Source organism: Brachionichthys hirsutus, chromosome 2, assembly GCF_040956055.1.
Source record: "Brachionichthys hirsutus isolate HB-005 chromosome 2, CSIRO-AGI_Bhir_v1, whole genome shotgun sequence".
Classification (NCBI taxonomy): domain Eukaryota; kingdom Metazoa; phylum Chordata; class Actinopteri; order Lophiiformes; family Brachionichthyidae; genus Brachionichthys; species Brachionichthys hirsutus.
This window is the reverse complement of record NC_090898.1, coordinates 7,027,529-7,051,157: the sequence shown is the minus strand read 5'-3', so window position 1 is coordinate 7,051,157 and position 23,629 is coordinate 7,027,529. Positions and strand designations below refer to the sequence as shown.

Below are 23,629 nucleotides of genomic sequence, written 5' to 3'. Positions count from 1 at the left end.
GGCATTTGGACAATTTGCACCAGGGGATGAGTCTGAAAAAAAAAGGCATTACGCTCGAAGTAAGCAAAATGGATACATGTGGCTCATTGTCCCAGCTTTTCTTGTCGCCATAAGGTGAGCAGTCTCATTACAAGATACATAGAACAAAGCATTGCAGTTGTCAGTCTGTCGGTTTTGCAAGCAAATGTGTGATTAAAACAACAAGGCCTCATTCCGTTCTCATTACAGCAGCTGAGCAACACAGTTTCAGCCAGTAGCAGAACTTTAGTTACAACAACACCAGGATAAAGATAAAGATGAAGCTTAGATTTTAGGTGAACAGTCATTTTCTAGTTTGATGCTCCTCAAGATAACTTTGCAGAGATATTCAACAACAAACTTGCTTCTTTTTCACCAACAGTTGGAGGAGGGTGTGTGATTTGTTTGTTTGTATGCAGGATCATTCAAAAACATGTTGAATTAATTTCAGTTATAGAGGCGGTGTCTAATGTGATCTACTTGACTACTTGACAGTATGCAGTGAATGATAGCTTGTCAGCCTGCAGAGACAGGAGGAGCTGCAGAGATCACAGCATCTCAGCACACCTGTTTTGCGAAAGTGACAACAAGAGGATTGGGGAAATACTGCCGCCGAATGGTTTGGCATGCTAATGAATGTGCTTAACAACACACTTATGTGGTTAGGTGTGGATGAAGTTTATTTTTTTAAACGAGGTTGTGTGGATAAAAAAAAAGAATTCTAAGCGGAGAGGGAAGGATATTCTGTTTAAAAAAAACCCGGCTACGTTTGTACATGGCTTTAGAGACAGTGGCTCTGAGGAAAAGACAGGAGGCGGAGCTAGAAGTGGCGGAGATTATGATGCTGAGGTTCTTGTTGGGAGTGACCAGGTTGGATAGGATTGGAAATGAGACAATAGGATGGACAGCGAAAGTTAGACGTTTTGGAGATAAGGTCAGAGAGACAAGACTTCAATGGTTTGGACATGTCCAGAGGAGAGACAGGGACTATATCGGTCGAAGGACACTGAGAATGGAGCTACCAGGGAACAGGGCTAGAGGTCGACCCAGGAGAAGATACATGGACGTAGTGAGGGAGGACATGAGAGTGGCTGGTGTTGGGGAGGACGATGCAAAGGACAGGGTGAAGTGGAGAACATTGATTTGCTGTGGCGACCCCTCAGGGGGACAAACCGAGGGAAGAATTTAAAAGCATTAAATAACTTCTCATTTATATAGCAGACTTTAAGTAGGCAATGAATCATTACAATAAAGTAAGGCTTTATATAAATTCAAAAGCTGACCTTGAGCTCTTTGACACTCATACATTTAAAGAGTCCCCCCAGCTTTAAAAGAAGAAATGGTTCCTTTCTTGCTATCAAGATATATGGACCACACTTCCACAGCATTCTGAAAATGCACTTTCTCACATACTTGTGGAGAATAATTTGTTTAAACCAGCTTTTAAAAACGTTTCCTGAGAGACATCCCCTACCACCCCTGCTACTTGGACTATGACACAAGACATCCTGATTCTCAATTAGTGCAACATTTCCACCAACCTAGTCAGTAGAGGAAAATGCCATCTCTCGACCCATGTGTTGGAGGAGTCAATAAAATTAGATTTGAACTCCCGATGATGCAAAGGGATGATGAGCAAAACGCCTTTGGAGACAGGCTTCTTCACTCTGGATGTCAAAGTTTATACTTGCCCCAACTGAAAATTAGTCTGACAGGTCAAATGTCCTTTAGTAAAAAAAAAACCTTACTCCATGACCTCTACAATACAAACAAACAAACTAAAACAGCATGATCAGAGACCAGAGAGCACAAACCTGAGCACAAAGTATGTGACAAATCAGGGGATTGAAAATGCAATTGCAAAAGCATTTCAGAACAGGCCAACTTACCTACAGAGTGTGGTGGTGGGCCACACAATAAGACCACTCCTTGACCTTCACGAACCCTCACCGGACTTCTTCTCTGAGTCTTGAAGTTCTCCAAATCTGTATACCCCCAAAACAATAAAACATTAATTATCAATTCATATTATTCAAATCCATGAGCACACAGGAAGCAGGAGATGCCTCCCATTTCTTTGCAGATAAACGGCTAATAACCAGTGTTGTCTGCAGATGCTCAGTAATTTGGTCAGAGCAGACCTGAGCTTCACAGTATTTTCACAAGACATCCATGCTATGTTTGCATCAATTTAGACAAAGTGCTCGAGTGTCCTAAACACTTCTGACTGGAGCAGAAAGCAATTCCTCATGTATAAGTCACACATGAGTGAATTTAATTGGAACGCCGCATTGTTATCACTTTGTGTGTTTCATCCACTGCGCCCAGAGCAGCAACAATTAATGACTGAGAATTAAACGTCATTTGTATGGAGACTGATTACTTGTTGACAATCTGCTGAGAAAGCATATTAGAGATGGAAATCCACACTACATTTGGCCTTTGCCGACAGTGGCTCTTGCATATATCACAGGGAGTACAGCCAATCACGTGGCAGCCATATAAATGCCATGATAAAGACTTTCTTTCAAAAACAGGGTGGAAGAATGCTAAATGACACCTCCTGTGGACAAGCACAGCAGGATGTGATCTTTGTAGAGCTGTGAGTAACTGAAAAATACATTAATCTGGAACAATATTACATTTCCAGAAACGAGAACAGCTTTTTGCATTTACAACTGAGTCAATGACAAGCTGGCATGCCGCTTCACACACTAATAATACAATTAGTTTCATATTAGGTGTAGACAAGATTGTTCAGGTCCTGAACGATCTTAAGACTTACAGACCATGACAGTCTAGGGAAGGTTTGACACATGTGGTTCTGTAGTAGATGTGACTTTGACTGATTCATGATTACATTTTGGACGTGTCTTTAAGTTCCAGAGGTTAATATTATTTGCAGTCCTCTGATGGGTTTCAGGGCGGCACGGTGGCTTAGTGGTTATCGCTGTTCCCCCACAGCAAGAAGGTACCGGATTTGAATCTTCTCTGTGGGGAGTTTCAAACCCTAGGAGTTTGTGTGTCCATGCAACGTGCTGCCAGGCCCACTGGGAGAAATTTGGGGATCAGTGTCTTGCCCAAGGACACTTCAACATGTGGACAGTCAGAGCTGGGATTTGAACCGCTGACCTAAAGATCACTGGATGACCCGCTCTACCAATTGATCCGCAGCTGTGGGTTGTGTAGACCAACACATTTGTTCATGTTCATTTTAATTATCTTTAAGGAAATACCCTCTGGGTTATGGATTTATCTTACTGGATTATATGTGAGAGAGAGACAGCTGTGAAAGAACTGTACAGATAATTAATCAGCTCATCAACAAAGAAAGCTCTTATGCGTTCAAGGTGAAATACAGAGAGTCGACAGTTTTCAGCTTTGTCTCCAGTCGTGTCAATATTGTTTTTTGGATTCATTTAGTCTCAATAGGAAATGTATTAATAGTAATGAAATGAAATGTCTTCCTAAACAGGAAGACATTTCTGATTAATTTTGATGTATTCTGCAATATCAGACAGAATTTTCTTCATCATCCTTAAAGGCTGAAGATAAAGCAACTGGATGTATGTTTAGGGTTTGAAGAACTGTCACCCCTAATCTGAGAGATTCCTTCAATTCAGACTGAATCTCTATTCTGCAAAAGACCAGAAAAATGCACATATCTAAAACTAAAACACTTTCAGTAACGACAAGACATGCCTATTCAATGATCTAACATGGAACTGGTGGGACTAGTAGCACTGACTTAGGTTTGCTAAATCACAGAGGGAGAGTCATGCAGTAGAATGCACCCTTAATGAAGTTTGTTTTTTGTATTTTAGGAAGTTAAACAATTGCTTTTGTCACTATTGTGCAGTTAAATGTTAATTTAAAAGCATTAAGTAACAGCAGAAGCTAAATTCAGCCACCATTATTAGTCTAAAGCACGTACGACTAAAGTCAGAGGCATCATCCTCTTGTAGCTGTGAACGTCTGAACAAAAGTAGGACTGGTAGAACAACAGACAGAAAAGAAAGCTGGCCTTGGCATCCCATGAGCTGTGCAAAATAATACGTGTTTTATAAAGTGCTGCATTTTTTCACCTACTTCAATGCACTCCTTTGGCTTAGTGTGGAAGCAAAGAAGCCACATGATGACATACTAAACCAATGGCTCTTAACCTTGTTGGAGGTACCAAACCCCACCAGTTTCATATGTGCATTCACCGAACCCTTCTTTAGTGAAAGATAAAATATATTTTTTTAATTCAAGACATAGGTATATTATTTTTTAATGGTGCACAAAATGAACCGTGCATGAACATCACCTCCTTCAAAGAACAAAACCAACGCACGGCATGAACTCACAAGAAATATCATACCGGCAAGTCAGTTGACTTTGAGAGACCAGTTCAGATATGCATGGCTTCAACTGAGTGCCACTTTCATGTCATTTTCACAACAAAGTCTGTTCCTTTTCACCCTTAGTTTTTATGTCCAGCATGCTCAAAAAGGATTGCTCACAAAGATATTTTGTAACAAATGGTCCGAAAAATTCTAGGGCTTTTCAGCAATAACAATTCCCCATCTCCATGTAGTTTCAAAAAGTGTTCCCTAATTTTTGCCAGTGCAAGCGGTTTTATTTTAAACACACGAAATAAACAGCTCGTAAAACAACAACAGAAAAACACACCGAACTCCGCTGGAGAGCGGAGTTCTTATGCTGGCTGGCTCAATCAGCTGATCCAACGCAGCTGCCGCGGACCAGCTGACTGTCACCTCACACTCGCTCCACACAGCACATAAGGAAAAAGCACAACATAACAACGACGACCACGGTTTTCTCGCCAACACCATAGCGTGTTGGTAGCATTATTGACTTTCGAACAAAGGCACTGGGTTCGAGTCCCACTGTGGGAGTGGGGTGGAGCAGTGGTAGCGGGACTTAGGCGGAGTGGACTGAACCGGACCACTCACTTCCGGAATAGAGAATGTAACGATGAGTCAGATGTGTCTTGACCTCCATGGTGTAGGCTCAGTCGTCAAACCCCTGAGACCGACTCACCGAACCCCTACGGTTTGATCGAACCCAGGTTAAGAAAAGATGTACTAAACAAAAGCTGCTCAGGTAGAGCCGCTCTCTGCTGACTCAGCCATTACATCGTGGGGGCTGCAGGAGCAACAATGCTGAATGGTTTTATGTTGTGAATCATTTGAGTTTACATTCTGCAAAGTCATCCAAATATTGATTCAAAAAAATCAACAGTGGGCCGTCTGTGATTTCAGAGTGGCAGCAGGAAACATGTGTTCCATTGTTAGGCAACAAACCATTTTATGTACTGCACAGTTTGTGTGTATTTCCTCAGTGGGAAAGAAGGACCTTCTATGCCTGAGTATGTCTTTCCTGGATGACTAACGCTTCAAAGCCTGTCATCAGCATAGCATCAGTCTGTTTGTCGAATTCGTGTTTTTTTTCTCTCAATTAAAGTAACAATAAAAAAAACCGCAGTACAATTTGTTGATATGATCATTTTTGAAAATGATAGAGAACTGAACATAAACATTAAAAAGAAATATATATTTAATTTTCTTTAATTTAATTTAGACCTACAATGAACTGGCAGCTTGTCCAGGGTGTACCCTGCCTCTCGCCCATTGACTCCTGGGATAGGCTCCAGTACGGCCCATGACCCAGTAATCAATTTAATTTAATGTAATTTAATTTAACCCTTACTTTAGAACCGGTTGTCCATTTTCTTTGAGCGCTTCTTCTTTGTAGGGTCGGGCTAGGATGTTTTCCATATTGAAATCACATATTGGGAAGAAATAAACACTTGAAACTCGTATGAAATATTCTTTATTTACTAAATCTTTTTTTTCTTGAACAAAGGTTGTGTACCATGAATACTCTTCTGTATATATTCACAGAAAGCCTTTATTTTAAAATTCAATATTGTGAAACCGACTGAAAACATTTATTTAAATTAAAAAAAATAAAAAATAGAATAAGGTATGCATGTGTTTCTGTGTGTCGTTTTGCTGTTGGACATTTTTATACCAAACATAATGTAATTACAAACTAGTGAAAGTCAATTTAAGTGTTTTATGCAATTATAAGATGCAGGATCCAATTTTATTTCACAAACAAAGCTTAGTGTGAGAGTTGATCAACCCACACTGAGTGGAGCTCTCCTGATCAATATTCCTTTGGAGCATGATAAGGCGTAAATGAGCTCGACACACTAAAAGTCAACAATGCCTGACAACCCAAGCTGTTCTGCACCCCGTGGATCATCATATCAATCCGACCACGGCTGTGTGCCTCTATGCACTTCTCCATGGCAGAGTTCAGGCTATTTTGAGTGCTTTCGGGTCCATGAAATTGGATGTGAATTTGCATTTTTGTTTTAGCTGCATCAATGTGACCCATTGTGATGAATTAGAGACCATTCTTGGACAGACACATTTCACACATTTTGTTCAGTGTGAGCATGGGAGCACTTTCTGATGTGTTTTAATTTGTATTCTAATCATTGGATAAAAGGCATTTAGTCTTTTTAAACTTTTCAAGAGTGCCTTGAGTACCATGGTATGGTAGTTTTATTTTTGTTAGGCTAGAAAATAATGGAAATGTAATTGCAGAATCCCACGACATAGCGGAAAATCCGTGGATCACCACATTTTTTGTTGAATTGTGGCTAAAACTGTTAATGGTTGCCATATGATGATAAAGCTGCATTAAGACGAGAAAAGGGTTGAAGAAGAGCGCACCTTACCGCTAAGCTACACTCAACAAGTGATATGTCTTATGTTGCTATCCAGAATGTAGAAACCAAATTATAACACTGAAAGATAATAAAAAAAGAAGAACCCTCATCTATGTATGCGCCGTCTGCTTTTCATCCCCTTCGTTCTCAGAGAGATGTCATGCAATGAAGCCCAGTGGGTGGCAATAACATTTGAATAGTGATAAACACTAAAAGGGTCTAATACATACAAAAGGCTACCACTGTTAGTCCTGACAATTACGACGCTATTGTGAAGTCCTGCACTCAGAAAATGCCTCCTGCCTCCCTCACAAAGACGATTTGAAGCCCAGATAAAGCATCACAGAGCTGACAATTAATGTTATTGTCCTTGCCTCAAATGTTCTCAAGATCAAACCAGACTTAATTTTCACCCAAGGAAAAAAAACACAAAAAGGTGAGTCGAGAAGTGATAGAAATGAGAGAAACAAAAGGAGAGAAAGAAGTCTTGTCAATTAATTACACAGATTAGGTCATTACTGAAGGTTAGACTGGAGCCAGTAAGGAAAAATATAAATTAGGTCAAATTACAGGACCAAATTTGATAGGAGATATTATGAAGAACAATATAAAACAGAGTTGCATCATTAAAAGCTGTGTTTCACCGTAAACAGCACAACATCTAGGTTGTAGCCTGCCTTTATTCCAGTCTGTCACGCCTCTTCCTTCAGTGACAATCCCTTTACTTGCACTGAAAAGTTCTGTGGGAGATTAAGAAACTCAATCTGGCCTGATAAGCAACTGCTTTATTCCCTCCAACATTTCCATCACACAAGCCAAACCTTTTACACGTTTAATTCTGTAACGTCAACAGGATCAAGTCCATTTATACTTTTAGGGCTTTAATCCCCAACCAGCTGCTAAATACAAGCTGTTAGTGTTATATCATTCAAACTTTGAAGGATTGAATATGTAGGCGAGTTTAACTCTTTGCTGTACACCGTGTACTCATGCAATACAAAAAAGATTTTATGGGATATCATTGGTCAGTGAATATGCCACAGATTTCGCTCACAATAACAAGCAGTCGTCGCAAAATTAGATTGTTAAATATAGAATATTATAACAGGTACACTTTTCTACCCTCGTTTTCTGCAGAATTGCACAAAAGCATGAATTCCTGGCTGCCAGACTTGATAAGATCACCTGCTACAGATTAATGCCGATCCCTGAACTGCCTTTGGTTAATGCCTTCAACCCGGTCTTTGTGAAGCAGAACTAGAACAAGAAGACATTGAGTCAGTATCCATTACTGATGGCACCATAGTGACTATCACAACAAACTGATCCACCGTGAATTATTCCCTTGACCCAATACCTGCTCACTCATATGACCCACTTAATTAAGTTACATCATGTGCAATAAATAAGATGTACGACACATCAGCACTGATGCTTGTCATGTGTTGACAAACCCAGCCAGCAGATGACACCAAGCAGAGTGACATACAGTTCAGATCAGGCCTCAGAGAATGTGATCAGCAGCCTGCAAGCAATGAATTTTTTTTATCATCTATCTTTTGGGCAAAGACGCACCAAATCCGAATCATCTCTTCACACGCTATGGCATAGAAACATCAGGATTCAATCTAGACGCACCATCTGTTCAAGACATCAGAGCACTTTATTAGATATGAGCTGTCCATCAAGTCTGGAAGCCCAAACTTCACCTTGCCATTAGTGATGCTTGAGACCCTGGGTTTATAAGGTGTAAAGGATAAGCACTGCAAAGCTTCAGCTGCACGGGGTCAGTCAAGGTCCATCTCGCAAACCATCACCGGGATTAAGAAGCTGAGAGCCATCAGGCAGCGTAAACATCAGCATCGGAGCTGTAACCAGGGTTACAGTACAAGAAGGCGCCGTAAAAACAAAGACAGTTCATTTGTGTTTTCTGATTCTTTACTTTACAGTGTGAAGCTGCATGCCTCTCTTGTTGCTGTTTTTTTCTCTCTTTTTCTTCTTCTTTTTATAGAAAACCACGTCTGACAACAAACAGTTTCCTGAGAATCCCACTGGGTCATTATATTTTCAGTGAACCAGAACATCTGATGATTAATGAAACATTTACTTTCTAATGCAGTTTAAACCGAAGTGAACTTAGTGGAAGTGAAGTTGAAATCACAGAGAAACATTCCTAGGTCAATTAAACTCTAAGCTAGAATGATTTTTCAAAACTGTGCTTCTTTATACAATTACAAGTTTGTTTTATCGTACTTTTTGTATCGAGTTTTTACCCATCACTCTTAAAATAAAATAAAACTTTATTGATCCTGCAGCAAGCGACAGCATTTATTCCAGCCGCTCATGAGTCACAAAAAGAGAAACAAAAAGACTGTGGGACAGACACATATGGAAATAGATAAAAACTAAACAAACAAGTGTCATCTGAAAGTGGCATATCCCTGACAAACAACAAATTCACCGGTGTATGACATATCCTTCATTCCTCTATTGTTTTGAAATATATTCCATGGAGAAAATGACCAACTTTGAAACAGTCTTTCCATGAAAAACTTGGAGAAAAACATAATATTTGAAGCCACAAATTGTCATCGCAGTTAATTTAAGTGTACAGTTCGGCACAGTAGTGAGCATTGGAACCACTAATGACTGCACACCCCTGTCCTCTTTATGTTATGTGGATTAGTTGAAAGATTATCTACTAAATATATAGGCTTCCTTCACAAGATACACATATGACCGTTTTGGATAGCTAACGACACACGGTATTACACATGATAATGATGACACGTTTGCATGATTAAATACAAGACAGACTTACATGCAACGTGCAGACTGGCTTCTCTGCTGACAATGGTGCCAAAAGAGTTCGATGCCAGGCACTGATAGATTCCCACATCTTCCTCTTTATTCAGATGGCTGATGTGCAAGTTTCCTCCCATGAGAGAGTAATGTGAGCCTGGTCTGGGAGTGATGAATGAGCCATTGAGTTTCCACCTGCAAATGCAATCATGGGATACACAACAACAACAAAATATTAATGCTGGTCCAGTGTCTGATGATCCATTCTGCGTTATTGTTGAGACAAAGAAGCCCGATCATAGAGTCCAACTGGTGTTAAATGATGACTCAGTGGTCCAGACTGTGACCAAGCAGCCCTTGTTCGTCATAAATGTGACATTAACAGAAACAATAACTGGCAATAACTAGAATGGGATGCAATTAGCAGCAACTATATTAAAAGACTAATTTCTGTTCAGGATTTATTTTACATTTTTGCACCACAGTCATGAATATGATCATCTGAATTCCTTTTTTCCTTCTTTCTACATGGATTCAGATGCTTTAAATCAGTTTATATCATATCCATCATATCCAGACAAACCTCGTGTGCAAATGCAAATTTCACAGCAAAGAAATTATATTCAAAGAGAGAGTAATACATGAGAAAACAGAAGTTAAGCACAAATGAATGAAATGCTGAGGAAAGCGCTAATCAAAGGAACAATTATGTCAAACATTAGCTCCTTGGTCGCGATGACATTTTCATCTCAGAAAATTAAACCTGAAGATTCTACTTCTCGTTTTAGGGGTAAGGGGGGGGGGCTTTATAAAAAGAGGCAGGAAAGGGTTGATGGTCAGGAACATGTGCAGTGGAGGGGTGTTTAACAAAAGAATTTGCGATTTGGTGATTGGAATTTGCAGCAAGAACTGGCTCAACAGTTCCATATGAGTGAAATAAAGGGGGCCATGGCGACGAAATGATGAAGGAGCGCATGTCTCTGTAGTCACTGAGTAGTAAGAAAAATGTATTTGTGCTTGGAAACCTGCAATTGACTCAGCAGCAAATACGTCCGGCCCTCGGCTTGGAGCTAAATGTTTTATTTGGCCCTCCGTCCATTTGCCTTTGACACCCCTGCTCTAGAGCTATCATTATAGGGATCAAATGTGTGACAAGAGCAGCACGATCAATCTGGAAAGCACTTTTTGAATTGGTTATAATTAAAGAGCTAATTAAATTTGATTTGCTATGGGGCAGGGTGTGTTCTGAGTGCTGTGAACTCAGAAGAGCCAAAAACAACTTGTGGGTTTAAACTCAAATTGCCTTTCATTTGAAAAGGCAGGACGATTCAGATGGTGGGAAAAGCTACTGATTGTTTAATAGGTGTTCCAGCCGGATGCTGGATTCAGGACATTCATTTCAATTTGTGCCCATTAGGCACAACACCAAGGATCTTCAAGCTACATTAACGGCCGCATATGGCGATGTTATGAGGGATTGTTTCAAACTAGCACACATTAAATGCTTGGCTTTGCAATGTGCACTTAATTACACCGACAGGGGTAGGACAGTTATGCGGCTGAGGTTTGATACAGTTTAAAGCAAATCATCGTTTGTCATTTGGTTTCATTTGTCATAGCAGCACAGCAATATACAAATTTGTTTCTGACGCGATTTGATAGGAGGCCACTCAACCTCACAGGCCAGTGTGCAAGGACAACAAATATCAGCACTTTTTCCCTCGCCTCAGTCCACTCAGTGATTTGAATCATGTTTATCATGTAGTAATGGCTTTCACAGCAGTTGCCCTGTAGCAATGTCCGTGCAGCCTTGGGCAGTGGCGCAGATAAAACATTAACTGCAGCAGTCTTAAGCAGCAATATGGAAATACGACTTATGACACATGATGTCTGGTGGGTTAAATATATTCCACTTGTGTTTTCCTTCCACACTACATCTCAGCCGAATCACAGCTGTCATCCGATCTTTTCAGTGGTCAGTGAAATTGACAGGAAGTTCTTGGAAAAAGTGTAAAAATATCCATCCGCCAATAAAATATCATACCAACCAGCAAGTGAGGTCAGTTAATTCATCATTCTCAAGTTCACCATGACTGACAGTGAAGCTAAGTGGTGCAAGCTGCGAGCAGCGAGCCGCAGTGAGCCAGAAGGTCCACAAATCCACAGTTTGTCCAGGGTGAAAAAAAATCAGTCTGGGTTTTAGTAGAAATGTTTTACCTGAATGCTTTCGGATAATTCTTGAAGGCCCTGAGTAACAAAAAAACCCAAATAGCACCCATAAAGCTGAGCACGCAGATATTACCTGTAGAAGGGTGGTGGGTGTCCCTCGGCCTCGCAGCTAAACACCACCTCTCTGCGATTCTCACCGGGCTGAAGGGGAAAGACCACACTGCCAGGTTGTTTGGTGAACACAGGCCGCAGCTGAACTCCACTTCCTGTATGGAGAACCAACAACCTACATTAGTGCTAATTTTATTTTTTGCTGGGAATAGATTTCAAGGGCTTAGAGTCGAGGGAGGTAAGTGGAAACAAAGGCAACTTGTGAACGTGTTCGGCCCAAATAAAATCTATCTTTGGCACAAATATGTCGGACGAGTCAGCGTAGAAGCCATGAGCATATTTCATATTGGTGGTAAAAAAGTTATTACATCCCTGAGGTGCTGCATAATCAGGCTGGTAACCTTCATAAAAAATTCATGTAAACATCTTAAGGAATAGACTTGTCCAAACCACACTACCACACACTCCTTTTTTTTAATTCCACTCAAAGCATTGATTTTATATAGCGCTTTTCTAGACACTCAGACACTTTTCATTGTATGTACTTGGTAAGATGACAGGGGCGAGGCTGCCAATTTGCGCCATCAGTCCTCCTGTCCACCATTCACTCGCTCACCGCATTCACACAGGCAATGTGGGTGAAGTGTTTTGCCATAGTCGGCAATAATGGATGTATTGCAATAAACTTACAGTACTGCTTTAGAATCTATTTCAATTATACATGCACAATATTTTTTAAAACATACATATAAAGTGGCTATTATATACCTAACTGTTAATATTTTTATTGTGGTGAATGCATTGTGGTAAAGTCATTCCAATCAATAACTTAATAATGGGCGTTAATACTGCTAACCCATATGATACCCATCACTGTGTCTCGAATAAGATACTCCTTTCAGGCTGACAACATATTATCACAGGACTAAAATATTTTTCTGATGAAGGTCTTGTACTGAAATATTACAAGTTCTAATTGCTGCATTCCTCTCTACCCACGTGGCTCAATAAATACATACACATGGTATTATTTTAATAAATATACAATATAGACAACACAACACAACAACTGCAAAACTAAACATAGATCAGCCTGCAATTTCCCAGTGACATTGTTGCATTATTTATTCATTATCTCGCCATAAGAAAAAAATAACAAGAAAAAACATAACAAAGATGACATGCCTGGGTGACATTGACGTCTTTATTCAATGGTACAGAAGTAAATGCAAGATGTGCTGGAATAGCACACAGCAGGGGCCCATGAGGTAATCAGCCAATTAGACTACACACGTCTTCTTGTGATGAAGAGGAACTCATTTGGATTCATCCAAATACATTCACATTTCTGAAATGTTACAGAAGTGGAAAGATTCACTAGGTATACTCACTAATTTGTGCAAGAGCCAGGTAGGCTCTTCATGCTTCTGGCTCTGTGGGGGGTACAGGTTTATCCCCAAGTCTCAAAATAACTCTTTGAAAGCATGGAGCTGTTTGGCAAGGGACCTTGTGCCCTCATTGTTCCTCTCTACAAGGATACACCTCACAGAAATTTCACCATCATAACAGGCTGCCTAATTATAATCTTTGTTAGATGGCGTGCGTCACACAAAGCAGATTTGAAATGATTGATTGCTAGAAGACACATCATGTACAGTCCATATTCAAACGTCTAATTTTGTGTCTCCGTGTCTTATTTGAATGATGAATGATTCCAACCATCAAAAGGCAAACATTTCGATTCACAATTATTTAAAATAATGGAGTTCACCCTAATCCAGTCCCTCAGTAATAACGCACACCCTAATTTACAGCTACATTGTTCTTGGAGATGTTTTATCAAGCATTCATTTAATAAATAGACAGAACATCTTTTGTTTGTTTTAAAAGCTATAAAGGACCTTGACTGCTCTGCAATTTGGTGTTTGAACAATACTCTTAAATGGTGTATAATTAATTAATCAAGTGTGCTTTAGTTCACTGAAAAGAAAAAGAAATAATAAATAATGCCACACAAAAAATAAATATTTGAAGGAATTATGTTTAACGGTATGCAAGAAAGTGAAATTCAACATTTAAATGTGGCAAGCATTAGAACATGTTCTGAAAACAAAGGTTATTGAATTGAAAACATTTCATGAACAGTTGCTTCTTTATTAAGGGTTGCTACAGCATTTGTGCTGTTAGCAAATTACATTACCCCCCTGCACCCACAAGCAAACGGTGAATTCTTTTTGCATAATCAGTGCATGATGTACGACGCTTGGACAATTCTGAAACAGATAGCCAAGCACAATCCAGACTCACTATTCAATTAAAGTGAAATTAATCAAAACAGATATGCGGTCGCAGCCCATAATCTCAGTTAGGGCACCACTGTAGTGGCCTGATGTTCAGCGGCACCATGGAAACTGTTATAAAAATGTTGAATTAGTCTCAGAATAATGAGAAGGTGCTGAGCTCTGGAGGCTGTACCTGGGGGCTCCGTTCAAACTGAAGCAAAGACTCTGAAATTCTTAATGAGTGTAAGATGTGGTGGGGGAAGTGAAACCATTCTCAATACAGAGAGGGATTTTTTTTCTTTTTTAAGGTAGAATTTCATTTTCTCAGCTACATCACGGATGTATCCTTGTAAAATATACACAATTAAACATGAAACCTGATATTTCAGGATTGTTTCCACATTGAAAAAAAAGCAAAATCTAATGAACCAACTCACACCAAAGAATGGAAAGTCAAAGCAAGAAAAGCAAACCTTTAAGAATCATAACAGGTTATTAACTGTGTAATGCTGCAGGAAAGCGATGGAGATCATTTTGGAAAAATGGGCCATCTCCATCAATATCTGTCACCTGCTGCCACATGGAGAGATGTGCAGCCGCTTTTGAAGGCTCCTCGGACGACACAAACGCAGCATCGAAGCCAGAGTGGAAGGCAGAGGGAGCTCTTTAGGAGGCTGAAATAAAAACTAATCTCAAATTCAATACTAGCTGACAGCAAATGAATTCTTCCAGCTTACCTCAGCATGAATAAACAGGCACATGGGGAGTTGACTATGGGGGAGGTATCGGCCGCTTGTGAGGTCCCAAATCCATTCGTTTCAGCTCAGGGTTTTATGCATCAAATAAAAAAAGCCAATCTTGCTATTTAAAGCATCTTCCCCTCTGTCCAGGATGATAAGGTGCACATTTAAAGTCACTCATTCAGGGGCAGCAAATGTTACTTACAGCAGAAGGAGTGTCGAGATTCTTTGGCATGAGCTTTAGATACAATCACACCTAAATGCTTGAAATTGCTGAAATTTGCTTTTAATGGTTATTGAAAAACGGGAAAAAAAGACATTGTTAAAAGTTGAACTTTTAGTAATAACAGTGATAATTTTAAATTTTACCAGTGAATAGACTAAAATGAAAAACTACTAAAAATATGATAAAAGCCGATGACAGAATGTTCTATGCTTGATGTCCCTGGCGATCAGCTGGTGTGTGTCGTACACTGTACTGCAGACTCTTGTTAATGAAGTCAAATATATTGTCACACCATATATATTATCCCAACACCATTCTCCAGCTAATCAAACCTAGGCCATTTGAAATGCAATACCCTTGTGTGCAAAGAATCCAAATCAATGCTCAGTATGGGAATGCACAATTGATTAGGTCAAAATTCATATGTGGGAATGGCAAATTAAGGCTATTTTTATTGTTGTCTCCTCTATCTACTGTCAATATAAACTTGGGAGCATATCGCCTCACCAAATAATTGTTGGAATTGGTGAGAAGGTTGTCTCTCACTTTACACAAATGGAAACATTCATCATGCTTTAAAACCAAAATAACCTACAAAATAAGGGATTTGAGTGGATTCCTGCACGTTATTTATTCGAAGACTAAATGTATCAATTAATTTGATTACCGTGCTACCAGATCTAAATTCTCATATTTCATTTGCTTCTTTTAATAATTTATTTTTTTTAAATAAACTGCTATAAACAGCAAGTGTTTGTTAGAATTTATATCAATCACTGCATAATATTAAAACAAATAAAATACCATGAGAGAGCAGCAATTATAGATCAGTTACTGCAACATTAGCAAACTCAAAGTATAAGCAGCTACAGCTCCTTCCAGCTCTATAACATGCACCGTATCGATGTTTAACTGACAGTGTCGTGTTATAAAACTATCTATGCAGGTCAAATAAGTTCTGTTTCTGAAGTAACCACTGCACTGTATATGGCCAACATTTAAAGATGATGATCTTTCATTGCAGGATTAAAGCAAAAGTACAAGATCGCAATGGAAGGTATATTCACCAGGCAATACTTACACATATGCGGAACTTGAAAGTTGCAATAAAATCTCTGCTTAAGGATTCCTCAAAGGCATCGCCATGTTTGGATGATTCAGTGAAATATTTAGTGAGATAAGTTCATAGCCTCATTTCCATTAACGTCCACTTTTTAAGCAGCACTAGTGGAGGCAAGACCTTCAGGGGTTAGAGGGGGGGGGGGTTCTTTCTTATGAGTGTATGATAAATCTGTTTGTCAGATGGAGGCTGTTGTTCCAAATTCATTCATCGATTCATTCATTCACAGCCCCGCACCCCTGCTTCTGGCACTCAGAGCCTCTGGGAATTTTGTGGGTAGAAAACTAGGATGACTGTGGATGAACTCACTCTAGGTATTGCCCTTTTGCCCCATCCCACACAGTCAATGCCCACATACTGAAGAAGGAAACACTTTCTGGTGTCACACGGCACACTCTCTCTCGCCAGCAGCACACGTAAGCATACTGAAATGCTTATCAAGTATGACAAGGCTTTGGAGGTCTGTGGTTTTATTGTGCAATACTTGTCCTGGAAGCACTGCATGTGTAATGCAGCCCTGCACTAAATATTAATGTGTGGCTACTGTGAATGCGAGCCTCCAGTGTGAGGAAAGCGCTGTGCAACATGTCACTTTTCAGCAACAATTTGCCCTCTTTTCCTTCGTTAAGCTCTAAATTGCTTTGTAGAGATTACTCTAAAAGTATTTTGTGCGCATCATGATAGAAAGAGAACATTTCATCTGTGGGATCTGGTGAACAAATCAGACTGCAGAGTTTGGTTGCTCTAAACTCTGTCAGGTTTGCAGCATGAGATCCGGTGACGCTGGGGGACGCTCATCCGTATATTTAAGAGGACGATTTAGTAAGACACCATATGTGATCCAGATTTGTGACAGAGATCCCAATGTGATTGTGAGTCACAGCTCCCAGAGGAATGCCTCATTGGACATCCTCAGAGGTGTATTGGATTGAGTGATAATTGGTGCTAATTGCCATGAAGGCAAATTTAGGTTCTGGCGTGCTGTTACGTTTTTGAAGAGACATACATGAACAAATAAACAAGCATGCACAGACACACTAATTCAGTTCGGTGGCTCCTGATCTGGAGGAAGGCAACATGAAACATTAGCCACTCTCTAGATACTGTTCTTGTGCGAGAAAGCCCTCGTTCATCTTGTTCTCAGCTTCAGATGTCCCGAGGAGAACAAACATTTGAGCTCAGACATTCTGTTAGGGAGTAAAATTAGTTTTCTCATTAAAAGCAAGATCAATGACAAGATATCTATGTTACCACCAGTAAAATCTCAATTAGGGTAACAATTGAGGTGTTCTTTAAAATAAATGAATGTGTGTGCCAGACAGAGACTATCTTTCAGGAGCAGAGCTATAGCTCCTTTGCACAGCTGAAGGATCCTGATTTCATTTTTCTTGCCTTGAACTGCAATAAAAAAGGCAACAAAGCCAAATCGTCTTATCATGTGTAAAATCAGACAAAAGCATTGGATGCTCTTTGCTACAAAGCATAAAATGTCCATACATGGGATGCTTACCTGCCCCAGACTTCACCAATGGCAGCAGCAGTATGAGTATCCATAGCAACTCCATTTTAATGGTCTTAGGTCAGTGCAGGCTCACATCCAATCACAGGTGTATAGAATCCGGGCTTTGTCCTTCAGAGTACGTTCACTGTTCTTCTGCCAAATGAAAAGGAGGAAGCCATTAGACATTCAGCAGCAACAGTCACCGCTCTTATCAGAAAGTGTTCTTTCACAAGGACAGTACAGCAGGAACAAGTAGTCGGTTAATTGATTAGTTGATCGAAAGAAAATTCATTCATGACAGAGAAAAGACATTCTGCTTGATCTGCTGATAGTCTGCGTGTACCGTATATCTGTAAGAATAATTAAGAAACCAATCTCGTCTTGTGCAGAGACAGGAAACGATTTGACTGTGCAAAGCACTTAGGAAACTCTTGTCCTGTAGAGATTACTAAAGAGTGCTTAACGTTGCATAATAGGGATCATGTCTGCAAGAGAAACATAAAGGGATGCTTGCTTGTACTCAAACCTGCTGAGACTAAACAAAATGCAAGCTGGTTGTCAGACACATCCCTACCATGTAATAAAACACTGTCCTGGCTCCTCATATTCATCTGACCTGCAGGGATTATGTATTTCTGACACAAAGAGATGAGTGTGCAGAGGGAAAACCCCATTTTCACTCCCCAAGGAGACCCATAAGATTGATTTTTTTCAAAAGTACTAAACCATGATTTACCCCTGTTAAGATGAAGTCCCAAAAAATTGCAAAATGATAAAGAGACACTTTCTTCCTGTTGATGAAGAATTGTCTATTTATCTGGGTAAATACACCTCCGGCATGTTTAGATAAGATCCATCCATCCATTTACAGCCGCTTTGCGGGTCACGGGAGTTGCTGGAGTCTATCCCAGCTTGCTATGGGCGAGAGGCGGGGTACACCTCGGACGTGTCGCCAGCGCGAGGGGCCACATAGAGATGGACTACCAGTCACCCACACAGTTATTCACCATTCACTACAGTTTAGAAGTAATCAATTCACATAAATTGCATGTTTTTGGAGGTGGGAGGACACCGGAGTAAACCGACGTGGACAAGGGGAGAACATACAAACTCCACACAGAGAGGATTCGAACCTGGCACCTTCTTGCCGTTAAGCGAAAGCGCTACCCATTACACCACCATGCCGCCCTGTTTAGCTGGCCTGTTAGGGAATGGAGGAGGGTGAAGGGAGGAAATTAACCATCGTCTTTGCTGCCACTGACTCTCCCCGGTACATTTAACTGACTGATGGTGCAGTCTTCTCTGACTATACACCATCAGCAGGCTGAAATAAATGAGGATACAGAATTAATAAGGACGTACAGGAAGGTCTATCGATATGCCAGTGTCAAAACAGCAGAGACAACTGAATGAATACACATGCATAGTTTCCCAGTCATCTGCTCCTGTGTTATCGTTGCACCGTTGAAAGCCATGACAGAGCATACTGACGCATATGTGAATCTAACATCTGCGTCCCTGACATGTTTGACTACACGTTCTTTCTCCTGCATGTACCAAAACATTAAAGGCAACACGTTTCCCTTATAAATCCCATTATGGAGATTGAATTTAGAATGTCTTCTTATTCCCAATTTATCATTTAGTTGTTAGGCTACAAACATCATGAGTAAATGTTGGATTTTAATAATAAAGCACAGGTACTTCAAATCACTTCTTATGCTCCTGGATATTTTCAGAGTGTCACCATATATTGGTAAAATAATTGCGGGAGATGTAGTGAATAAATTATCCCATAAAGCAACTTTAAAAGGAGAAAAAGGGGAGCCTGGAAATTAAAAACGTCATGTTCTGATGTGATATTTACACAGTTTTATTTAAACTTGTGGTTAACACCTAACATTTACAATTTTCACAAAAATAATAAAAATGAACTAGAAAAGCACTCAGAGAGAAAACCGCCAAGCAGCTCATGCCCCTTGTAATTGGATTTACACTGTCCACATGGTGATCTTGATCATCATCACAAGGTTCTAAATTGTTCTTGGTATCTTTATACACCAACCATGAAAAGTAAAAGTGAATCAGAGTTGGTGTATTTTTAACTGATTTCTGAATCCGAAAAAGGGGTTTACAATGTTGAAATGTCATATATTTTTTCCTGACCTCATTCTGGATCAGATCCATAAGACATTTTGCATGATAGTGCATATTGGACCCCTTTATGGCTGTGATTTTTGGTGAGTTAATTGAATGCATGTTTTACAAAATATGATTTTTTGAAAAAGCCTCCATTATAAGTAAATGGTAAAATCCAGATTGCGACAGTATCCGCAGTCCGGATCCAATCTAGATGAAATTAGGTGGTAAACTAGAGGTCCTCACCCTACATGACTGGGTCAAATTCCATAAACATCGGTTAATAATTAACCGAGATATTGAGGAACAAATTGTGAAGCTCAATTGACTGCAATGTTAAAATGTCAAAGTGATCCAGAATCCAGGATCTCACCTGGATGATCACCAAAATGCAATAAACTGTTCCTGGTAACATCCCCAGCATTTCCTGAAAATTCCATCAAGATCTGTCCATAATTTCTTTAGTTATCTTGATATCAGTCAAACAAAACAATGCCGACAAAAACGTAACGTCCTTGGCAGAGGAAATTATCACGCTTTATTTTGGTGGGTGAAGAGGCTATGCATCAAATGTCATGGTTCTGGCTGAATAGTCACTGCAGTTTGAAACTTTCATGTTGCGTCAGACTCTCAATGTCCCCAGACACTATCGAAGTAATTGCTCTGTCAGCCATGTAAATGCTTGACACTGCTCTCTGAGAATGCCTCTCTGACAGCACCACAAGCAGATAAAACCAGAATGTGTGAACTGTGGAGATACTCCATTCAAAAAGGTATCTCTGGGCTCCTAACACCAATCTCTTGATCTCTATTGCTTAGCGAGACCTGAGACATCAGACATCAGACATCAAGCATCAGACAGCCGGGTTAGTTGGGGGAATAAAAGGGAGCCTTTTGATTCACAGAAGGTCAGACGACGGTTAAAGGAGCTGGGAAGGGTCCATGGCTGTACTTGACATTCTCTTCAGTCCAAATTAATTGCCCCTGTGACCTGAAGTGGTAGTGGCAAGGACAATGACTTACTTTCATCCCAAATCAATTCTCTCCTTTTTTTTCTGTATGAAATTAAATTTAATGATGGGGGAGTCTGTCCAATTCATCCTTTCAAGTTCCACCCTTTCATGTCTCTGGAAATGGCCATTCTTTGACAAATGGAATATGATCAATGCTGGAATAACAGGCCTGGTCGAAGTATTTTCTCACCCAATTTGCAAGTCAACTGGATTGAAGAATAAAATACTAATAATTAGCTTTCATATGTCAAATAGCAAAAAACCTTAATACATAAAATCAATTCTTAAATGTACTGATTTAATGCTGACCATATGATGGCTCAGTATTATTCTTGTCCCATTCCTCATATACTTAGTTATGAAACAGATATTTAAATTACTTGGAAAAAATATGTGGCATATAAACATAAATGTCATCTGTAAAACTGAAAAAGCCTTGATATAAGATTCATAAAAGTATGCCAAAACCCTGCAGAGTAATGTTGATAGATCAAAATATTTTAATTAGAGGCCAGTCTCGATGTCATCTTCAATATTAGAAAAGTTTCTTTGGGAAAAATCTAAATTGATTCTGATAGTTAATGAATAGTTCATGTTATTAATCCCACATTTTAAATAGCAGAAAAGATGATTTACTATATATTCATTTATTTGTGGCAGCCTCAAAATTGGCCATCACACATTCTGCTTTTTATTCTTCATTTTTCTTTTGCTGTGTGTGTTTATGCAGCAATTTGTATATGTGGTGATTGTCTGTGGAGCTCAGCATGTATACAGCCTACATACCAGCAAACTCCCGTGACCCGCAAACCAGAAGAAAATGAATGAATTGTACAATGGACTCTTTTTGAAATGAAATACTTTTATTAATCATCATGCCGACACACACAATGAAATCGCGTTTTCACCCTAGAACAACGGGCCCCTTGAAACAACCACACACTAATACGTGCATCAAAGGGCCCTAGCACACGGAGAGGGAGTAGGGTGAAGGCGCTGCCGTGATCGGCGCACCTGGAGCCGCTAGCGGGGACGGTGCCTTGCTCAAGGGCACCTCGGCAGTGCTCTGGAGGCAGACTGGCCCCTCTCCTGTCACCAGCCCACAATCCACATTCCTCATTGAATGCAATGATATCAAAGATACTTTGACTGATGATGTCATACTACCTTATTTTAGATATTCTACAGGATGGAGCATTGGGGGGGCTTATTTAAAAAGAGGCAAAACCCTGCCCTGCATCCATAGCAAGCTCGGATAGACTCCAGCAGACCCATGACCAGCAAAGCGGAAAAGCGGCTGTAGATGATCATCTGCAAGAGGATGGATGGATGGATGGATGGATGGATGGATGGATGGTGTAGGAATTGAATGTGAGGATTTGCTGAATTAATAAACATTTTATATTTTCTAAACTATTTTTTAAACTTTTGTACAGATACTTTGCAGAGATCTAATCTGTGACATTCTAGTATGTGAAGACTTCATCTCATCATATGGAATCAATAATATGTATCGGAACAGCAGAAAGCCTGGTTATGAATAAATAACGCCTTTTTTTTTTTACTTGGCGGAAATGCAGCTGTTTCGAGAGAAGCGTCCTATCTGTGGAGACAAAAACTGTCTTCCAATTTTCACAGTTGTCAAAGTGACACTTCTTTTCCTCATCTCCCCTGAAAGAACCAGATGGAGTTGAAAAACCACAGATGGTAGTTCAGTCAGCAACAGACACCGACAGTGATGGCTGTTGGTTCAACCCTATCCATTTTACGCGATCTCTACGCTGCCATCAATTTTTCAGAGCTCAAAAAATATATTAAGAGAGAAGGGTAATCCAGGTCCAGTTGGTTAAAAAGTCACGATGAAGATGAAATTTGTACTGAAATACATGAGCACACATACACCTACAAAGCCTTCTAGCTTTAAATCATGAATGATAGCAGACTCCACACTCTGCAGGAACGAGAGAAGACCAGGGAAAGGGCATAAAATGCTGCATCTTTAATTACCTGAGCTGTGACTTCACTTGATCTGCAGACAGCAGCTCGATCAGTGTTTTCCTGCACATGACGCTCATCTCACAGCTCTGAGAGCCTCCAGCCATTTCAAATTCATTCTCTAGTAGTGCTCGAGTAGAGACTAGTAGTGGTAGTGGGCTCTTTGAAGTTTCTACCTCATTTTGCATACTTTGATTCATCGCAGTCATGAATCAAAGATTTAAACGCTGGTGTGTGGAAGCCCTGCAATGATATAAGGCTCTAATCAGATAAGAACATTTCATAGTTGGGGTGAACAGCATCTAAGATTGTCCTATTTTATTTTGCGTTCTGGCTGTGTCAGCTGTCTGACCAGATGTATAGGCTTAGCACGCTTCTCTGAAGGTTAGCAAATGCCTTCCTTTTTCATCATCAAACTGGTATGATGGCCAGTGGGATCGGGGATGCAAATTTGCCCAACTGGCATACATTCATTTTATGATAAGCTCCTCTTATCATATCATATCTCCTGCGCTTTGTTTGCACGCGTGTTAACAGAGAACACAGCAGCTTTTAGTGTGGCGCTCCTGTTGAGTCTATTCTGCAGAATGCTGCAGCTTTAACCCTGAACGTCTTGGGCCTTGTAGCCGGTTGAGTCTATTCTGCAGAATGCTGCAACTTTAACCCTGAACGTAATGTAATGCAGCCAGGCTAAAGGTGGATCTCAAACGGAAGGGCAAATGTGGACCTGCACATATGTTTGTGCTCATGGCCCTTTCGTTTGAT

At 40.0% G+C, this 23,629-nt stretch overlaps 1 protein-coding gene across 1 annotated transcript in view; it reads right to left on the bottom strand.

Moving 5' to 3' along the window:
- The window catches only part of LOC137909616 (contactin-4-like), a 51,791-nt gene extending 34,010 nt beyond the window's left edge, over window positions 1–17,781 (bottom strand). Inside the window, exons 1-4 of the mRNA XM_068754083.1 lie at window positions 17,727–17,781; window positions 11,871–12,003; window positions 9,588–9,763; window positions 1,908–2,003 (exon numbers count right to left, since the gene is read on the bottom strand). Coding sequence (XP_068610184.1) covers window positions 1,908–2,003; window positions 9,588–9,763; window positions 11,871–12,003; window positions 17,727–17,781 — 460 coding nt within the window. The remainder of the gene's footprint in view (window positions 1–1,907; window positions 2,004–9,587; window positions 9,764–11,870; window positions 12,004–17,726) is intronic.
- Window positions 17,782–23,629: the final 5,848 nt, after the last annotated feature.